General features: G+C 46.2%; 1 protein-coding gene across 3 annotated transcripts in view; it reads left to right on the top strand.

The window, feature by feature from the left end:
- Positions 1-21,436, top strand: part of CUL9 (cullin 9) — a 1,917,728-nt gene that overhangs the window by 1,768,629 nt on the left and 127,663 nt on the right. For all 3 annotated transcript variants that reach the window (XM_069608881.1, XM_069608880.1, XM_069608879.1), the window contains exons 38-39: positions 1,272-1,389; positions 17,118-17,251. In XM_069608881.1, coding sequence (XP_069464982.1) covers positions 1,272-1,389; positions 17,118-17,251 — 252 coding nt within the window. The remainder of the gene's footprint in view (positions 1-1,271; positions 1,390-17,117; positions 17,252-21,436) is intronic.

The following is a 21,436-nucleotide window of genomic DNA, read 5'->3' as shown; positions in this document are numbered from 1 at the left end:
TGATATATGATAGTTTATTTATATAGCGCCTATACACAATGTGTTTCAAAGCGCTTCAAGGCAAGGTAGGGAACAAGGGAAAATACAATGACATTCTTACAGGCCATGAACAGTAAGGATGTGAAATTAACTACCGTACTAGGCCTGACGACATTTCTGGTAGAGCCAGAGAAAAACAAAAGGTGAGGGAGAGGGGTGCAGAAAGGGAGGGGAGGAACAAACAAGCGACTATTGTATTAGGCCTGACAACGTTTCAGATAGTGCTGGGGGGAGGTGGGGACAGTAAGGGGATGGGGAAGCGACAGACGAGGTTGCTATCATACTAGGTCCAGGTACAATTCTGGTAGAGTAAGTGCGTCGAAGAAAGTAAGGGGTGGAGGGGAGGCGATAGGAAAAGGGAGAGGGGAGGAGAGAACAGAGAGTACACAGTCAAAAAGAGTGGAGAAGCAAGAGGGGAGAGCGAATACAACTGCAAAAGTCAGTAGTAACACATAATGTTGCAAGCCAGGATACAAGATGAAGATGGTAACAGCATGATTCAGGGTCACCTTGAGTACAAGATGCAAAGGAAGTCCAGCATGAGAGTTGAGAAAGGGTAACGCACCGTGAATCAATGAAGTTCATAAAAGTAAAATCCAGCATTGGCCACAAGACAGTGATGGTGAAACCTGAATGTAGAAGGACAGACTCCTGTGTGCGGGAAGGGGGGGGCACAAGGGAACAACACGGGGGTACCAGAGAGGGTGGGGATGACCTGTGGGGACAGAGGGTGTAAACACATGTTGGTGCATGCTTACCTACTGTTTTAGCAGGGGTTTGGGCCCTGGGTCCTCAAGGTCTGAACAGGTCCAAACAGGCATTGCCCTGTTGTTTGACTGCCCTTTGCTTTGGACGCCCGGGCGAGAGTCACCCTTGATCTAAGAGTTAAGAGCAGGAAGGAAGAGGCAGGGCTAAGAAGGTAGGTGGTGCTTAGGCCAGGTGACCTAGATCCACTTACACCTGCTCCCCAGCTGCAAAGGAAAAGAGGCTGGAGGGCTCCTTAAGTAGGGTAAAGAGCGGCAAGCAGGAAGGCACCAGGTGGGTGGGGCTTAGGCCAGGTGCGGCTTAGTGTTTAATGTTCTCCTTGGAAAATGTGTGTACATGGTATTCAGTAGATTTGCTTTGATCCATGTTAAAGGACTGCTTTGATCACATTTGTTTGTGATTTGCTGGAGGTGGGACAGTAGCGAAGGTGTAATATTGATGACTGTGGTCACCATCTCTATTTCTAGGTCCTGGCTTACTCCTGTGTTTACAGCTACTATAACCAGGACACAGAGAAAATGGACATTATGGAGCAGCAGACCGATAACCTGGAGCTTCACACCAATGCCCTTCAGATTCTCTTGGGTATGTATAGAGGACCCGCATGCATGTGTTCCCCTCTCCATTTTTTATATATATATTTCTGAGGCTTGTGGAGTCTGCTTGGATCACGTGCGATGCATAGGCCGACATCTAGTCGAAGCTGCGGAGTATTACAGTTTGTTTTTTGAAACTCGAAAATGGATGTCGAACAGGGCGTGCCAGTAATACTATCCCTAGTGTGACGTACCCTGTACCCATGATCCCTCACGCGTGTATATAGTTAAGAATTACCATTGATATTCCCCCTTTCACTTCCACCGTATGCCGAAGATCGACGCCGGTGAAGATCGAGGAAGTCAGCCGTTGAGGACTGCCACGACAGACTGCAGGCATGGGAAGACCTCTGGCCTCGGTCCTGTACAGTAGGGATAGTGGGGGGTGGTCATACAGGCTTCTTTCCCACCTTTTCTTACAGCAAAATACTTGCAATCCGTGTCTCCCACAAGACCATTCCGAGGCTACCTGTCGAGCGTGCAAGCTCTTAAAGCCGAAAACCATATGGAACACTCAACTAAACGCTGGGCCCACTACGCCAGGCAACTAGAGGCCATGGACGTGGTGGTGACATTCAGCGATGGCAGCAACGCCGCCTAATCGGACGGCGAGGGCAAAGGGGTGACTTCGGACACCCGCGCGCAGGCCCCCGACCTCGAAAAACTGGTCGGCGGCCACGTTGTGGGGACAACACCCGGTGGCAAAAGCGCTACACATGCCACCTCCACTAAGCACATCAACCCCGGCCATGACTCGACACGCGTGTCGAGCGATCGGCACAGGACGACACCAAGAGAGCAGTCCAGCGAATCTTTGTCCTCTGGGCGTTCCCGTTCGCCTCATGACAAAGCCCAACCATCTTCGGTTGATAAAGGTGGCGTACGATCAATAGTCCCCGAGGCCCGATCGTCAGATGATGAGATGATGATTCCGCCCTCTACCCTCCACAGGCTAGACGCGAGGCGTCTGACCATGCACCCGAGATTCGACGTCGTCCTTCGAATCCCACCTCTGAAACTCGACGCGAGGCGTCAAACCCCTCGGAGGCCCCTAGAAACACTCCTCTAGTCATGGGAGAGGGGATAAACAACATAAAAAGACATCTTCAGAACCCCATGTTCATAAAGAGAAGCATAAAACCAATAAGGTCCAAGGTCACAGATCCCACCACTAAAAGTAAACTCATTCCTCCCTCTGCTGAGGATATGGGCACTGATGAGGAACCAGAACCTGTTATTCCTAGCTCTAAACAATGGAGCTCAGTAGACATTGATAGGGACATGTGAAGGATGTCATTCATGGCTGACCTTTATGAAAAGGACCCTTATTACTTTCATAGTTACTCCAACACCCCTCCTACCTCTGCCCCTTCGGGGTCCAAGGCAACACCTGAGTCCTCTCAGCCCCCTGCTAAGAAACTCTACTCCAACGCCCCGTTTCAGGGCTTGGTCACAGACTCCTTTGTGGTTGAACTTTACCACCCTGATTCATATTGTGATGAAAAAGAACCTCAATTGGTTGATAACCAGGCGGGTGACTCTTATTATGGGGATGACGAGGACCAGGAGGAGGAGGATGAAGCTGAAGCCTACAACATTGACTCCCCGGTTCCTAAAGACCCCCGTGCATGACTCGCCTGTAGATAACCAACCGCTCCTCAATGAGGTACTGGCTAAGGCAGCTGCCCATTTTCATACCGACACTCAGGGTGTCCAAGAAGACATGGATTTCGCTGAAGAAATCCTAGGCGACAAGAAAGCCATTACTCAGGCTATTCCTCTGTTAAAATCCATCCAGCACAGAATTGATCCCTCGCTGCAAAACCCAAATCTCACTCGAGCGGTTAATCTGCAAGTCGAGAAATTGTTCTCTGCCACACCCTCCGATCCCCTTAAACGACTATGCTCTGGGTAGAAAGGTTGCCTCCACTTCGGCCTATCGGGCACGAATTGCCAACAGTGCCACCCTTTTGGCAAGCTACAATTGCCATCAGTGGGAGGAGGTATCCACTTTGGCATCCTCCGCACCCGAACCCTTAAAGAGCCAGTTGGCTCAGCTGGCAGCAGATGGAAGGTATGTATCAGGCTGCATGCTAAAAAAAAACTTTGATGCAGCAGATAATGCTGAGATGTTAATCGCTGAAGGCACTGTCCTAAAGCGTCACGCTTGGCTGAGGCAGTCAGGGTTCAAACCTGAAACCCAAGCAACCCTGATGGATATGCCTGTGGAGCCGAATGTATTATTCGGCAAGGCAGTGGAGGAAGCTTTAAAGACGGCAAAGGATGAGTACGAGACCCTAAAATCTCTTGGCCAACTCACCAATAAACCCTCTGGACAGAGGGGTAACAACAATTTTCGGGGCCAAAGTTCCCAAAGGGGTTCAAACTATTACCAAAATCAGGGAACCTAGAGGCAGCCCTGCAAGAGGTGGTACGCCACCCAACGAAGCAGTGACGTTCCGCTTCAGGTCCCCTCCCATGCATCCCCAGTAGGGGGGTACATTTCCACCTTCACCCACGCATGGGAGGGGATCACTTCTGACAGATGGGTGCTGTCCACAGTGTCCGGAGGATACTGGATAGAGTTGCTAGGGCGCCCCCACGACCATCCTCCGCGATCGAAAGTACACTCGCTGGAACATCAGAAGATCCTCCTCGAGGAGATTGCCGTTCTACTAGCAAAGGACGCCATAGAAGTCGTCCCAGTCAACCAGGTAAACAGGGGTATTTATTCAACCTACTTCCTTGTGCCAAAAAAAGATCTGACAATGCACCTAGTATTAGATTTGCGCCCTGCAAACAAGTATGTCAAGCCACAAAAATTCTGCATGACTACACCACAAGAGGTAATCGCTCTACTAAAAAAAGGGGGATTACATGGCAACATTGGATATGAAAGATGCTTATTTTCATATTGCAATGTTCCCAGCGCACAGAGGATTCTTGCATTTCAAGATAAACAACCAGCACTACCAGTTCAAGGTGCTGCCCTTCGGAATAGCCTCAGCTCCAAGGGTATTCACCAAAGTGCTGGCGGTGGTGGCAGCGCACCTACGCAGGGAGGCAATCCCAGTGTACCCTTACCTGGACGACTGGCTCATTACAGGGCAGTCCCCCTAATTTGCAGATAAAACATCCAAAGAACAATCGACCTCCTCTTCCAATTGGGCTTCTCAATCAACGAGAAAAAGTCAAGCCTGGTGCCCAGCACCTCAAAACAGTTCTTAGGAGCTGTCCTAAATACCCAAGAGGGGTTAGTCTTTCCATCAGAGGAAAGAATTCGAAATGTGTTGCTGCAAATTCCTCAATATCAGGCTGGTTGCCAAATAAGGGTGCGCAAAGCTATGCGTTTTCTAGGCATGATGACATCTTGCATTTACCTGGTTCCCCACGCGCGCCTGTGCATGCGACCCGTGCAGGTATCGTTGGCAAAACAGTGGTCTCAGGCAAGTGATCAGTGGGACGATCTAGTGGTTGTTTTGCCAACACAAAGTCTTCGCTGGTGGACAAGAGAGGATCTTACGAAGGGGAAACCCTTCTACGATCCAGAGATACAGGCCGTTGTCACAACAGACGCCTCCCTGGCAGGGTGGGGCGCTCACTCCCTTCACCATACAGCTCAGGGTCTCTGGTCTCACACAGTGGCTCAGAACCACATCAATCTGCTAGAACGTCTGGCAGTCTTCAGAGCGCTTGGGGAATTCAAACCCCTCCTATCCAACCAGTCAGTGCAGATCCTAACAGACAGCATGACTGCAATGGGGGGCACTCGTTCTCCCAATCTGTCCAAGCTTGCCCAGAAAATGTACCTGTCATCTCAACATGTTCCGGGGGAACTCAACTCGCTAGCAGATGCTCTGAGCAGAGATCCCCTCCCAGAGGAACACGAGTGGCGCCTACACAAAGAGGTCGTAGAAGACCTCTTCTCTCAGTGGGGTTTCCCCACTATAGACCTATTCGCCACAAGCGAAAACAGGCAATGCCCAAACTTCGCATCCAGGTTCCCCCAGCCAGGCTCCAAGGGGAAAGGCCCTATGGATGAATTGGTCAGGGATATTTTTCCCCAACGCTTTTCCACCAACCCCTCTGATGAGGAAAGTGATGAACAAGAGCCACAGGGAACCGATGACGCTCATCCTGGTTGCTCCTGTGTGGGCAAGACAACCATGGTATCCACACCTACGCAAACTGGCGGTGTGCGACCCCATCAAACTCCTGTGCCGGTACAACCTACTCTCCCAGCACGAGGGGCTAACAGTGCATCTTCAGCCCAACTTGATGAACTTGGCAGCATGGCTCCTGAAGTCATAGAATACGGACATCTCAATTTACCTCAAAGATGTATGGATATTCTGAAAGAGTCAAGAAAACCGAACACGAGGCACTGTTACTATGATAAATGGAAACGATTTGTAATTTGGTGCCAGCCCCGTTGATTGCACTCCTTCTAATGTGGTCACCTATATGCTCCACCTACTGGATGCAGGGTTAGTGTTTAACTCACTAAAAGTACACCTGGCAGCTTTATCAGCCTACACCACTTCCCATAACAAGGAGTCATGGTGGAAGGTGCCAGTCGTCAAAGCATTTATGGAAGGGGTAAAGGGACTCCACCCTCCGATTTCTAACCCACCACCACGTTGGGACCTTAATGTGGTTCTTGCTAAGCTCATGGGGCCTCCCTTTGAGCCCATGCACAAATCTAGTCTCAAACACCTGACTTATAAAACTGCCTTCTTAGTAGCCATCGCCTCCATAAGAAGGGTCAGTGAAATTCAAGCTCTGTCAGTGCAGGATCCTTTCTTTACTATACATAAGGACAAACTGGTTTTACGCACTCACCCTAGGTTCTCACCTAAATTCATTTCCAAATTCCATCCTAACCAGTCTATTGAGCTAACGGCTGTCTTCCAAGAACCCAAAAGCTCTGCTGAGGTGAAACTCCACACACTAGATGTGAGGAGAGCGGTCCTCTACTACGTAAACAAGACCAGACTGTTAAGGAAAACAGATCAACTGTTCGTCTCCATAGCGCCAGGCAGGGAAGGAGAACGCATCTCTAGAAAATGACATCTCTAGGTGGATAGTCACATGTATCCAACTATGCTATTCCCTTTCAGATAAAACACTGCCTTTTACGCCAAGGGCCCACTCTACAAGAGGTACTGGAGCCACTCTGGTTTTCATTGCAAATGTACCCCTGGACAGTATTTGCAAAGCAGCTACATGGAGCTCTATTCACACCTTTACTCAGCACTACTGCATTGACACTCATTCCAAGACAGATACGCAAGTGGGACAAGCGGTTCTAAGACATTTGTTCGCTCATGACCATTCTCACATCCCACCTCCTTCTACTAACACTGCTCGCTAATCTATGCACAGCATGTGATCTAAGATTCCACAAGCCACAGAAGGGATACACTACTCACCGTAATCGTATTTCTGATGCTTGCATCTGCTTAGATTCACTTGCTTGTAGTCTTAACTATCTTATCTGCTTGGATAATCTGTACTCGCGCTAATCCCCATGCTACCTCATGTCAGAAAAAAATACAATCTGAGGGTCCTACACGCGTGAGGGATCATGGGTACAGAAGATGTCACACTAGAGATAGTATTACTGGCACACCCTGTTCGACGTCCCTTTTCGAGTTTCGAAAAACAAACTGTAATACTCTGCAGCTTCCACTAGATGTCGGCCTATGCACAGCATGTGAATCTAAGCAGATACAAGCATCAGAAATACGATTACGGAGAGTAATGTGTCCCATATATATAGTGCAGTCTAAATAGAAACACACCAATAATATTCTGACTCCTTTTGTTTAGTATTTATTCTCTTGTAGAGATAATGTATGAGCATTTTGGAATATGTGATGAATCCTACAGAGTCCTCACAAAAGCCCTGACTAAAGTCTCCTCCCAGATGGCCAGGGAAAGGCAGGCGCTTCCTGACCCTCGGGTGGTATTAGCCAGGAGGGTCACCTAGGAGGAAAAAGGCACCAGGGTAATGGGAGGACTTCGTTGGGTGAGACGTGGTATTAGTCTTGCTTAAGGAAGGAAAGATCATTGATAACGGAATATTTAATGGCTTGCTGTCAGAGAGCTTTCCTTTTCCCAAGCTACCTATCGGAATGTGGGTGAAAATCATCATAACCAGTTATGTATTGGGATTAAGAAAAACCCTTTTAAAGGCACCGACATGGATAGAGATGAAAGCTTGTATAGATCCCAGGGGAATAATAAAGACGAGGCCATAAATATTACCACTTTAGACACTGAAAACGCTTATTCCTTTGTAAAAACCAAATTCTTCATTGCATCCATATAATACTCTTTTAGGGAATATAAATAAGGTAAGAAAGGAACTTGGGGTTAAGAATTCCATGATAAAAGCTGATTTTGACATTGTAGACTCCAAAGTACTTGGACGAGGAAGATGGCTGCAGGGGCACGAGACTGCAAGTTGCACCCTATTAGTGGTAATGACCCACACCTGAGGGAGACTGGGAGGCATAAAAAGCCCCTTCAGGTGCAGGCCAGCGAGAAGAGTAGTAGCAGGAGGGTGGAGTAGTTGCGACACCAGACATTAGCAGAGACATTGGGACCACCGTCTTATGCCAAACAGATGCCGGTCATGGGAGGGTCTCTGATGTCCGAGACCTTGATTGCAGAGGTTGCAAAGCGGGAAGCTTTGGGACAGACGGCTTTCCCACTGAGGATCGCAGCTGCAGAGGTTGCACAGCGGGAAGCACACAAATTGAGAGATTTCTACATTTCCATTCGAACGCCGGTGGCAGGCAAACACCAGAGAGCTGTGGGAGTGAGGAAAGCTCCCCTATCGACTGCTCAGGTCTCCAGGAAGCCACGGAGAAGAGGTTGCCGGGCAGCGTAGGAAAAGAGTAGCAGAAAACCTGGAGGCAGCAAGGCGAACGGACGCGCACGCCAGACCCGGTGAATTCACTTGCGGATTGTGACACCAGAGTGCTTCGTAACCACCCGCTGGCCAAGTCCAAGGGCCTTAAGTATAAAAATAGTACATGCAGAGTGAAGTTGAAGAAGAAACCTTTTGTTACAAACCAAGATGACTTAAAAAGGAGCAAGAGGCAGAATAAGAACTGTTATATCAGAACTGAAGGCTTTGATTGTACCTGTGTGGGTCAGATTAAAAGCCATCAACAAGAGAGGGCAATACACCGAGAAACCAACACAAACTGTTGCCAAAGTCAAACAAGAACTATACCAAGGCAAGCTATAAAGAACCAAGATTGCCAAAGCCAAAAGAGGGCAACTAAGAAGTCAAGTGTTTGTTAATGATAATGATGAGTTATTTATATAGCACCTTAATCCAAAGCGCTTTACAGAGCAAATAATTTCATACAATATCACCCAACCGAAATTGGTACTCATTTATCAACCAGGTAAGGATGAAAGGTTGAGTTGGCCTTGTCGGGATTAGAACCTGCCACTTGCAGATCACGCTCAGATCGCAGCAGCCAGCGTTCAACCCACTGAGCTATCTTGCCGGCATGTAAAGCGCTCTGTAAAGCATATTGCTCATATGTAAAGGGGGGCATAGGAGAGACTGCCTTAAAGCCACATTCTTAAACCCACATTGCCAAAACAAAAGAAGTGTGGGAGTGAGAAAGGACAATGGTCAGTATTTGGTTTACGCAGATGTGGGAAAACAGGCTGTCTCTCTGAAAGATGGTGTTCAGGGGGAATGGAACATAAACTGCATTGCTTGTGGCAATGACAAGTGTATAACAGTCGGCACCAATGTGTTTCTTGTTTCCCTAGAAGAAATATATATAAACTGGATGTTGTGAAGCAACATACATTGCTAATTTGTTTGAGGGTAATCGTTGCCATAGAAGTACGTAGTTAGTTTATTCTGTCCTGGCTGGAGAGTACACCAGGGCATAGGACCTTGTACTAGTAGGCCAGGCAGGAGAGGGGACCAGGTGGAACCGTTAAAGTAGTGTGATGTGGTTAAAAGTCTTGAAGTGGCAGAACCACTAAGATGTTTTTGTGAAATGACACATAATCATCCTGACAATTTAATATCACTGATACAAGTGTATGAACTGCTGCCGAATTATGTAATATTGTTAAACCAATTGTTTCCGAAATATCCTGAAAAAGACATGTCTGTTGATCCTAATGAACTATTGAAGTATTCTTGGTTTATCAGAAGAAGTTGTTATAAGCTCTTTTATCACAAGTGAAAAGAGGAAAGATCTTGTTGAACATTTGTGAACTATTGGTTGAATTCCAGTTGTAACTTTTGTTACCAAGTTGGAACCAAAAGAACTGCAATGGTACTTTGTTATAAGACAGTATATCCTTATCTTTTTGGAACTGTTGAATAGAATTCTGCTGGAATCTGGGGAAAGGGAATCTGGCATTTGTGACGCGCTATACACAAGTGTTTCAAGGTGCGACGAGGCAAGGGAGCGGGAACGAAGGGAGGACAGACACCGATCCTACTAGGCCAAGTGTCATTCAAATCGCGCAAGTGCATGGGATGGGAGAAGGGGAAAGTGCAGGGGGGAGGGAGAAGGGTGAGTGCAGTACATGGGAATAGATTAACAACAATAAGTAACGCCCATCAAGTGGCAGTGCAGGCCATATATTACCTTATTGAGTTGTTGTATGTACAAGTGTGAGGAACAGAATACTTTTGTTAGAGTGGTTCCTTTAGTTTATTTTAGGCAGGGAAATCCTCTTCAGGGTACGTATAGTGAGGCGTTTATCCAACCTTTTGAGTTTATAAAATGGCATCTTTTTAAAAAATCTTCACATTTCTGACCCCTCATATAGTGAAACAATATGCAGTCTGCAATATTAACAATAATATAGTTATAATTTTAAAGCAACCTCCAACCAATGAGCCATGCGTGTAGCCATCTAAAATTCTGATGCAGTAAAACATGAAATCGTACTAGCAGCAGTGCTGTCGGGAATGGAAAGCCAGTAAACAGGTGAATCCTGTTTTTATCATCAACTGTCTAAAGGTTAGATCGTACACGTCTCCTTCCTTCTCACGCCCCTTTTTTATGCAGTTTGGGGAGGAGATGTGCGTCCTACCTGAGTTGCAATGCTGTTTAGTGGCGGAGAGTCTCTCACACCAGCTCCAGACCTGCATTAAAGTGCTCTTCCTTTAGAAGTTGAATGCAGGAAGGCCAAATCTTACAATCCCTGTAAACCCCACTTAACTCGAAACAGCTTAGAAAACTTATCCAAAGACTGACTGTCAATAGTTAATGGCTTCTAAGGGGAAAGGTTTTACCTAATATCCTAAAAGCAAACTTAAACCATGGATTTTAAAATACAGGTAAAGCAATTTAAATCTCCCTGTTCAGATTCCTCTCTTACCTTCTCATATGCTTTGATTATCCTAGCAAATGAAATTCAAGGGAGAGCATAAGTCTTGATGAACTTTGCCCAAACTCGCATAACAATAAAGTGTCTCACCAGCACAAAGGATAGTTGAAAGGCTAATTGACAAAATTACACCATTTCCTAATGAGTTACCCGTGGCAAATAAAAATATGTTGCAAGAAAATTGCCAAAATGGCTTATTTCAGTTCTTAAAAACATTGAAACCGTCAACTAGAATGTCAAAACATTGGCAAAGTGGGAATTCTTTTCAGGCCAAAGGTAGATTTAACCTGCCATAGTGAAGACTATAGAAAATTATTTGATTTTCTTTTTACTCAAGCAGTCCATCTTTTTGGTTCATTTCTGCAACTAAAATATTGAAACAATCATAAAAACTTTACTTTTGATAAGTTGGCAAAGTGCCAATTTATAGGCCCATATGCTGGTTTACTCTATAATGGTAAATGCATTATTGTGGCTATTTTCTTCTTCTTACGCATATGGTACAGCTGTGTTTCCTAGCTCTGCCTCTTCCGGCTTCTTCTCATCAGGAACGCCTGTGTTTTTTTAGCTCGGTGGTTTGTGGACTTCCAGGCAGGCCTCTCATACCACACACGCACGATCACACCAATAACTACGCAGGAGACGGGAGCTCTCTTGCAACGTCGTCTTTATTTCACTGCATATCTAGAACTAGCCCATCCCCAACTTCCCCCTCCCTAACCCCAATGTCACTTCCCTGAAAAGTTGACAAGTTCTCCTGCTATGTCTCTGACTGCTGGCACTATGGCCATCGACAAAGTATACTTTAGTCTGGTGTTGTCCGTGAGGCTTACCGCTCCAGCATAACATTTTAAATCCCTTAGCCATGTGGCCCAACGAGGCCCCAGATTCGTGGTGTCACGCACTTCAAAAGGACTAGGCATGTGCATCACTTGCGCTGTACCTCCTACCTCTGGTGCCTGGTTGACGGCGCCCCCTGCAGCTCCTTCCGTGCCTGACGAGGACACTGTGTGCGCCGAGGATGACGCCTGATCGGTCATGATGTGATCTGGTGGTGTACCACCTTGCTTGGTTTGAAGAGTTGTGGGCACGTTGTCTTAGGCTGTGTTTGTGTGTGCCCACACGCTTGTGTTGTGGGAGGACCCTGGGTTTGTGGGGACTGGATGCACACTGCCGTGTGTGATTATGCTAGTTCTCCGTTTCTTTGAGGCTCTTACATCCGGTGAGCAATGATTTCTCGCTTGCTGGTGAACATGGGGGCCTCGGCCGCCTTCCCGTGTTGCCTTGAGCAAGTGGCTATGTCGGGCCACCGTATCAGGGCGCTTGCCTTGCGCCGTCTGCTGTAGTTGTGAGGGCTCAGTGTCTGCCGGCCCTCGGATGGCCTTGCAGCCTCCCCTGTGCTTCCTGGTGGTGTCAGGGGCCTCGCTGCACCTCCTACTGGAGCATGCTGCTTTGACATGTAGTGTCCGCGCTGCTGGGCCGTGGCGGCCACTTCCTACCTTGTAGGAATCGGGGGCTGCGTGGAGCGGAGGCTTGCTGAATCTGCATGTGCTGCCTGACTATGGACTGCGTAGTAACTCCTGCAGTCCGTGCATGTGAGGGGCGCCGACGCGCTTCACTGCCCGACGGCGCCCTTTGTGTCGAGCGGGGTTCACGAGAGCCTCGTCGCCATTGTGGACTTCCAGGCAGGCCTCTCATACCACACACGCACGCTCACACCAATAAATACGCTCTCTCTCGCAACGTCGTCTTTATTTCACTGCATATGTAGAACTAGCCCATCCCCAACTTCCCCCTCCCTAACCCCAATGTCACTTCCCTGGGGAAGAGCACGCAACGACGGCCTTCCCACATAATGATGTGTAGGGGCTGTGTCTCATGCCCATTACTACACGACCTGACATGGTTCAGCTTGTATATGTCCTGATTTGGGACGTCAGTGTTGTAATCACGTGTTTTAATCTTGAAAGGGCAATTTGCCATTATTAAGCTCTCCTCGGCTCTGCCTCCTACAGGCCTTACCTCGTCAGGGGCTTCCCCTGCCTACGCTCTTCTCTCTCTGTCTGTGCTTCGCCTCTTCTCTGCCTGCTCGCCCCTCTCCCAGGATGTTCGAGGTCTCTTTCCAGCCTGCTCATCTCAGTTAAACTTAAGGAGGCAGATCCTCCTCCTTGGATATGAGTTATTTTAGTTTTGTCTTCAGCCAAATCTCTGGATTCCAGAATGTTCTTCATATCTGATAGTCCCACAAATGCTACTATAGTGGATGATCTAGGGAGTTCCTCACATGGATGGGAGTCCTTGTCCCCTGGGGGGGTGGGTCTCTCCCAGTGAGGTTCCACTTGCCCAGAACCATCGGGAGAGTCTTGCAGAGGAGGCCGTCACAGTATGTTTAACATGAAGCCTCCAATGTTAATTTGCCCCTGACATTTGTCAAACTATTGAGAATTCCAAGTAATTTACAAAATGCATTGTGTTCATTGTTTCCCTGGGAAACATTCTTTGACCAAATAATTTCAGTCGCATAATACAATGCAAACAAAACTTATCAGGTTCAACAGAATTGTTTCTTTTTAAATAAAACTAACAGTCCAAGTGGTTCTGTGCTCTTTGAATCTTGTGTAAAAAATGCATTCGGAACATAGTAAAGCATGTCAGAACCAAGGCTTTCTTTGTGTCTTTTGCAGCCAACATGTATTTCAACAATGTCAAATGGAATGGCAAAGGTTTTGCATTTGATTGTGTGTGGAAAGTAAAGTTTCCGTCAAACCGAAAATAATGAATTCAACTCAATAGCAATGAAATCTCATATCTTCCAGGCTTAAAGAGCTTTCCTTGGCTTATGCATACAAATACGTGCTTCCACAATAAATTACATGGAAATCTCAATAAATTATGGACATTGCTGCCTACCTGGAAGCTGTTTAGTATAAGGCTGCAGGGTATGTTTTTTAGAGAACGCTTTAGCATACTCCACCACCAGAGCCCCCATTGTATGCAATACCACTTGATTAGAAAACCAAACGTGTAAACCTTTTCTTTTAGTGATTAATTTGAAAACTGATAAAGATCCCTTACTATGTGTATCCTGCAGAGCACTGCTTCAGTGTGGATGCTAAGATCTTGACTTAACACCAAATGGGTTGAAACTCCTAATGGGGAAACTGGTACACCCTGACAAAGCAGGTGCACCCCTTAACAGTCCACTGCTATTACCATCAAGAGGCTGGCCAACATCCTTTTTAAGAGTGTGGATTCTCGGTAAGCCACAGTGGTGGTGGACTTCGATGCCACAAAGGCATTTGATTGTCATGTGGTCCACCTCTGCTCATGCAATATCTGGCATTCGAAGAATTCATGCCACTTCCGATAGCCCTCCCCCCCTTCAAACACAACCAAGAGCCACAGTCAGAACGAATGGTAGGATGTTGAGACCATTCAGTCTATAGTCGCCAGAGGTGCCCGCTGTCGCATCTCTTTGTTACCCTGGATATAGAGCCTCTTTCAGTGGCAATGTGTCAGACCATGCGCGAGGGCGAGATTAAAGGTCAGCAGGTGGAATCATAATAGCACAGTATCCTGTCCATGTTATGAAGTATTTAAAGGAGAACATTGTAGATTTGGAGGGAGCCCTGAAAATTGTTGATCAATTTGGGAAGGCAGCTGGTTACGAATTAATTAATGTATTCATATTTTTAAAGCACACATCAGCCCAGGGGCATTGTGGCGCTGTTACATGTATACATTACTGGTTACAAAGGAAGGCTTAGTAGTTACATTGATATTTGCTTTACGATTCATATTGGGGTTACATTGTGCATAGCAGGGAGTATATATTTGCATTGTGGTTCATCTTGGGATAACAAGTACATGTAAGATAGCATAAATAATGAAGCTTGTGGGTACGCTGGGTGAGGAGGGCTTGAGTGTCAGGGTGTGGAGAAGGTTATATCAAAAGTGTGGTTTTGAGGGATTTGTGAAAGGCAAGTACTTGACGAACTTGACGAAGTCTGAATTGTTGTTCTTGGCAAGAGATCGTAGAACAAAACATGGGCAGGCCCTTAAAGATGGCAGAGGCAAAGATTAATGATTTAGGGGAATGGAATGCAGAACATTGAAGGATAGAACTGGAACAGTTGGAAGGAAAAGATGAAAGATATGGATAGTTTTACCTGTAAGATCGTAATCGTCCCAAAACACATGCATCTGTTTGAGAATATTAGATGCAACTCTCTTCACCCCTGGGCCTGTCTTCCACAGATGTAAAGCGCTTGCCAATCAGCGGGCAGGATATACATCAAGGATAGCACATGCACACAACATCTGAGGAAGGGAAACGGAGTCCCTGACTTGCAGCAATGCTATCAATCAGCACAGCTGCAGTTTACGGTGCACTGGGGGGGGGGGGGTTGGGCTCACAGATTGTCAAGGCCCAGATGGTCATGGAGTGTAGGGCACATGGCTGCACCAACACTTAACCAAGCCAGCCAAAGGGAAACTGAAGCAAGAGGAGCCCAGGGACTCAACGGAAGCCGGCAGGCAGGCATTGAAAATGAGGCAGCAGGGACAAAGAAAAACATAACAATCCCCCATATGTCGCTCTGGGAGCCCACCCCTGGGACATTAAGGATAGGGAGTAGAAAATGTTCTGATTGGTCAAAGGGCTATAAGTTGTGGGGGATCAGTATTCATAAAGAAGGTCGAACGTTACTAGGGAATTTAACTCTGGTTAGGCGTTCGTGGTATTACTCAGGTTTCATTCAGCTGTGCTGTCCTCATGCAGGGAGCTTGTATCCTCCCCGCCTCCACCTTTGCTCCTGCCTTAGAGCACTGTAGCTAACCCCCAGTGCCTGCTCGCTGTGCAGTGCTGGTGCATTGCAGCACTTCTATGGTCACCACCATTGCTTCTCCTCTATCGCCATTTCTCTGGACATGCCTTGGAGATGCATAGTGAATCCCAGGAGAGCCATTCAACACTGCTGTTCCGTAGGTTGTAGTGGTGTCATCTTGGCAAATCCATTGGCCTGTATGTGGTGAGCCAGATCACAACTTAAAATGGATCAGCAGCGCCCTCTAGATCAATATGAAAATGCTCCTTAGTAGCTCTGTTGTCTACTATTGTAGCCTCTCACAACCTACACCAGGACCCTCTGCTCCCACGAAAGGGAACTGCTCTGGAGACAGTGCCCTAACCAGAGGCCTAGAAATCAGTTATCCTTGTGAACCTGGACAACCCTCCACCCACCAAATTAAGTGTAATCGTCTTCCTTAAATATATCTGCTCAGCCTCATTCAGAGTTTTGAAGACTCCTTTTATTCCATATATCCTGACATGTTGACCATGTCAACCATCAGTCAGGTTTAAGAAGATTGACGAAGATCTCTCCAACTTTGGTTTGCCTACTGGAACAACAACCCTGGCCTCTGCCCAACAAATCCATAAAAACATGGCTCTTCAGTAGAGAATTGTGAAGATTCAAATTTTCTGCATCAATTGATAAATGCATGTAATCAACAGTGTCCTGAAGCAGCCTTTGGACATCATTATTAGTAAAATGTGCGTTATGTGTAATGTATGCCTAGATGATCAGTGGATCACGCTAGACAGGGATTGTAATGAACCAGCCTCTCAGGCATGTTTCAGAGTTCTCTTTGCTATGGTGGTTGAGCAGATGTCTCTGGGTTGGTGCTTACATTGCAACCACCGATCATGGGATTCAGAATTATCACAGAGGCTTTGCAATGGTTCTGGAGTTCTTCTAAAGGAAGCCTTGCTTTCTTTGCCTGCTGCAATTGGTTCACTCGGTTCCAATGTAATTGAGTACATGCGCTCAAAGTGTGATGGCTCTTTGATTGGGTGGACACAAGCGCTCCCACTGCTGCATCTTTAAGCAGAGGGCGCACATTCCCATGCCTGCTTAAAGTTTCCAGAGGCAAGGCGCCAATTCAGCATCCATTGTATCTGCAGGACAGTTCTCCTGGTTGGTCAGTATTCAGGCAGACATTCAATCTGACACCATTTTGAGGAATTCTGCGTTTAGATTCTGCCCATTGATTTATTAATTTAAGTACGAAGTTTCCTTATCTTATGTTGTTGTTTCATCCTGTTATTCAAGTGCCACAGATTTTAGGCAGTTATCTGCACAACTCAGATTGTATTTTTTGTACATTAATTATGTGCAGTGTTGCATAACTCTCACTACCATAAACTGAGCACCAAATAATGTAACATGTATAACTCTTTACAATGACGCAGAGTGGGAATTCTGTGTGCTGGAACATGTTTCATCTCTGCTTCTTTCCCTAACCGGTGTGTGTCTTGATTTTCAGAGGATACTTTGCTACAGTGTCAAGATTTGGCCTCTTGCATTCGACTTCTTAAGGATGAGCACTTTAATACGGGTCTGGAGCTGGTGCGTCGGATACAGGAGAGACTCTCTGCCATTCTACAGCATTCCACTCAGGTAGGAGCAACCATCGCCACCCCAAACTGTCTAAGAAAGTTATGCGAGAAGGAAAGAGACTTGCATAACCTTTAGAAAGTTGATGATAAGAATAGGACTGTCCAACAACCGTCACTAGGTTACAATGTACGTACACAGATATCAGTAACCAGTTAATTGCCATTGTTACTGCACCGTCATGTTGCAACTGAGGAGGAAAGTATTTGGTAGGAGATATTTTCACCGCAGACATGCAGGATTTTCCACCAGTGGAATTAGTGCCTGCAGTAAATTGTGCAAACTCCAATGAAACTTCATGGTCTATACCACACACCTACTGCCTTGCTTGTATCAGCCTAGTATTCGTTGTGCACATCACTCCTACTTCTATGCTCCTCGCAACCTTTTGTGCCATGTAAACCTGCTGTCTCCCTTTTTAAGGGAAGTTTGAATTTAAATTGAATACAGCACTGGTGTGTATTTCTTAATGTTGAGTTACTCAGAATGTCGGAGAGAATTCCATTAATTTCAACCAGGCTGTTAAGATGTTTCCCCTGCTCTTCAGGGAAGTCTCTGGAAAGGGCTTAGCAGAGAAATTGACTTGCTCCCCTCCTTTCTACGTGTATTCCTAACATACAGCATTCTGGTGTGTTTCAATGGATTGCTTTCTCCTGCAGATTCCTCATCAGATAGGTATCCCCTCCAGAGTCAGCTGCTCAGAAAACCTTTTGACGGGGTGTAGTGCCTTTTGTCTCTGCCGTCGATCCATCTAGAATCAATATGGTGCTCGACTGCTCCGGACGTGACTTTGGTCGTTATACATATACACTTACAATAGCACTTCTCAATACCAGATCTCTGAATAACCATGCCTGCGATATTCATGATATGATAGTTGACAGAAACCTGGACATTTTGTGTTTTACTGAAACATGAATTAGGGACACTAGCAGTCCAGCAATCAGCCTAGCAGTACCCCCAAGCTACTCCATCCTTTACAAAAACAGGGAATCGGGAGTAGGAGGTGTTTTAGCAATGATCGCAAAAAACAATCTGTCTGTTCGCTTCGCCTATTTCGTGTCAGGATTGTGAAATTCTGCTTGTCAAAATGACTCCAAATCCTAACAGCTGCTTGAGTATGGTCCATCTACAATGCCGTATTGTAAAGAAGAAATAGCCCACATCCTGAACTCTTTAGAGGGCCCTAACCGTGCTACGATCTTCCTTTGCGATTCAGGTAGGACAAATTAGATCGAGAAAAAATCTACTTAGAGAGAGCTTTGAACAACATAAGCTTTCAAATCATAAATGATTAACCTACCTAGGACAGAAATCGTTTTCTGGATTGGGTGACTATAAAAAACCTCATAGCTAAGATAGACCAAATGTAGCCATGCATCTGGTCCGATCATTATATCATCGATCTTCATATACAGTTCCCTGTAGGCCATACCAAACGATCTAATCGAGCTAAACTAGTCACCAGCTGGAATTGCAAGAGGATAGACTCCAAGGATCTTGCATCCTCTCTCAACCTCATTATGACAAATATCTAATACTGATTCAGCTGAAGACCCTGCATACTTATATGAAAATAAAATAACCATAATATTGAACAAGTTAGTCCCATTCAAAATCGGATTGGTTGGAGATAATCCCGGCCATCAAAAAATGGTTCAGTTCAGATTTGAGTGTTCTAAAAAGGGAGAAGCAGAAACTGGAATCAACCTGGCTAAAAAATCAATCTGAAGAAAATAGGTGTGGAAAAAGGCAGATACAATCTACAAAAATAAAGTTGTAGATGGCTAGAAGAACTTCTACAACCTTAAAATGAAACGAGTAGCTCTAGAAAACCTTTTGACACGCTCAGACTTCTTGAAAAACCCAAAGCTCTTCAAATCCCTTTTCTGCCTACAACTCAAGACACACTAGTAGTGCAGGCTGCTTTTGAGAAACAAATATCAATGCTACATGAAAATCAAAGAGAAAGGGCTACCTATGGCTGATATAGCTAATATCCCTCTGCACAAAGATAGTAAATCGCTAAACTATCTGCATTTGAAATGGAAAAAATGTTAATGTCCCCGAGAGCCACAGCTCGGAAAACATACTCCCACCAAAAATCCTCCTACAATACAATGCCTCTTTTAGAAATGGCAGGGTACCCAAGTCAATCAAAATTGTTTGTTGCCCCACTACCAGAAAAAATGAATCTTAATCCGAAAGACCCCAATAATCTCAGACCAATTACTGTGATTTTCTCCTCAATGTTCTAGACAAAGCAGCTTATCTGCAATTTCAATCTTTTGTAGAAGCAACTAATATTCTTCGCTATAGACAGTCAGGTTTGCGACCTAACTACAGCACTGAGACAGCTATAGTGGATCTTCAGTCACATATGCTCAAAATCACAGAAGGAAAATCAGGCCTTCTGGCCCTACTGGCTCTGTCAGCAGTCTTCCATTTGGTGGTTCGTGGCCTTCTCCGACTATCCCTTTGTCATCTTGGTCACTGTTCGGAGGAAGCATCGGACTGATTTCTCTCCTTTCTATCAGAGCGAGAATCTAGAATCCAGTGGGAGCTAGCTTGCTCACCCACAGCTCCTATTTAGTTTGGAGTTCCGCAGGAGGCTAGTCTATCCCCCATATTGTTCAATCTCTATACCAGGCCTCTATGCTCCCTTCTAGACAACCTGGGAGTGTTCTTTACATATTACGCAGACAACACTCAGTTATAGAAACTACTGGGGATCACACAACTGACTCTGCAACCCTGTCAAACATATACCAACAAATCGGAGCCTGGATGTCATCTAATTTGCTCTGCCTTAACGGTAATAAGACAGAGCTACTTATTTATGGGTCAAAGGCCGCCCGAGTGAAACTGAGCACTGATTATACGAGCTTACAAATGGGAACGAATAGTATTCCTGTTCACAGTAAGGTAAAAACCTTGGGTATCCATCTGGAGGCCTCTCTGAATTCTGATGCCCGTGTCAATCAGCTGACCAAAACTGCAACTACTCCCTCCGCGTTCTCACAAACATTCACCCATACATCACAAAAGACAACAGTGCAATCAGTGCCTGGGCCACCATTTTATCGATTCTGAAATACTGTAATTCGATAATGATTGGATCCTCAACTATCAACTTAGTGTCAAGTACTACAAAACAACACTGTACGCATTGTTGATTAACTAAATAGACAGGAACACATCTCAAACTACAGACAAAACCTACACTGGTTGCCAGTTCAGGAATGTATCAACTTTAAAGTAGGAACTATGGTCCACAAATGTGTGAATGGAGCCGCACCCCCCTATCTCAAAAGAGGAAGTGTTGTCATCGACACAGGCATGGTTCGGACTCTTCAGCGGAGCGGGGTGAGTCCATCAAGGGCCGAGTGGGAAGCCTTCATGGAGCAAATGCTGCAGATGATGAAGTCGGCCACTGCAGATACGGTTCAAACCTCAATGCAGCAGGCCAAAATAGTCCTAGTTAAGGCCTGTGTTTCTGGCATCAAGGAGAAAATCTGGTACTGCGCATTTAGGCTCGACGCCGACCGTTGCTAAGTCGACAATACCACCAGCCAGCGCCGACAGTCTCGATGATGCCTCTCGACTTGGAACCGGCGTCAGGCGGCTGTGATTATTTTCGCCGACCTCATCGTGCTAGTGAAAGTTCTGCAAGGCGCCAGCGGCTTAGACACATTGCCTGATCTTGACACACAGCAGGCTAACCTTTAAGGGCATGTAAATGCCCAGTACCGGAGAACGGTAGATAGGGTGGTGGATGCCCTATGCCTGTGTGCCCCGGCAAAGCCTAGGTCAGCCTACAAGCTGACTGATATCCTTCATACAGGCCTGCTGACGTTTCCGTTTAATGTGGCCATTGCGGACTCCATTGGCTCATTGTGGCAGAGACCCTGCTACGCTCCTCCAGTGGATTCCGAGCTGACAAAGAAATATAAACCTGCAAGGGGGTATCAACTCGATCTTTTGACCCACCCTATGCCGGAGGGGTTAGTGGTTCAGGCAGCAACTATTAATTTGAGGCTGCCCACCTTGAATTTACCGACTGATAGGGAGTCGAAAAGGTGGTCTTCTCCTCCAGTAGCATGGCTCTCAAAGCTGTGAAGGTGTATTTGCAAAGTATACACATGGCCTGTGGAAGACGATAGAGGCAGCGGCAGAGCACATCCTGGC

This window comes from Ambystoma mexicanum, chromosome 4q, assembly GCF_040938575.1.
Source record: "Ambystoma mexicanum isolate Mex_15411 chromosome 4q, UKY_AmexF1_1, whole genome shotgun sequence".
Classification (NCBI taxonomy): Eukaryota; Metazoa; Chordata; class Amphibia; order Caudata; family Ambystomatidae; genus Ambystoma; species Ambystoma mexicanum.
Note: the sequence above shows the minus strand (reverse complement) of the source record. Positions and strands in the feature narration are given on the sequence as shown.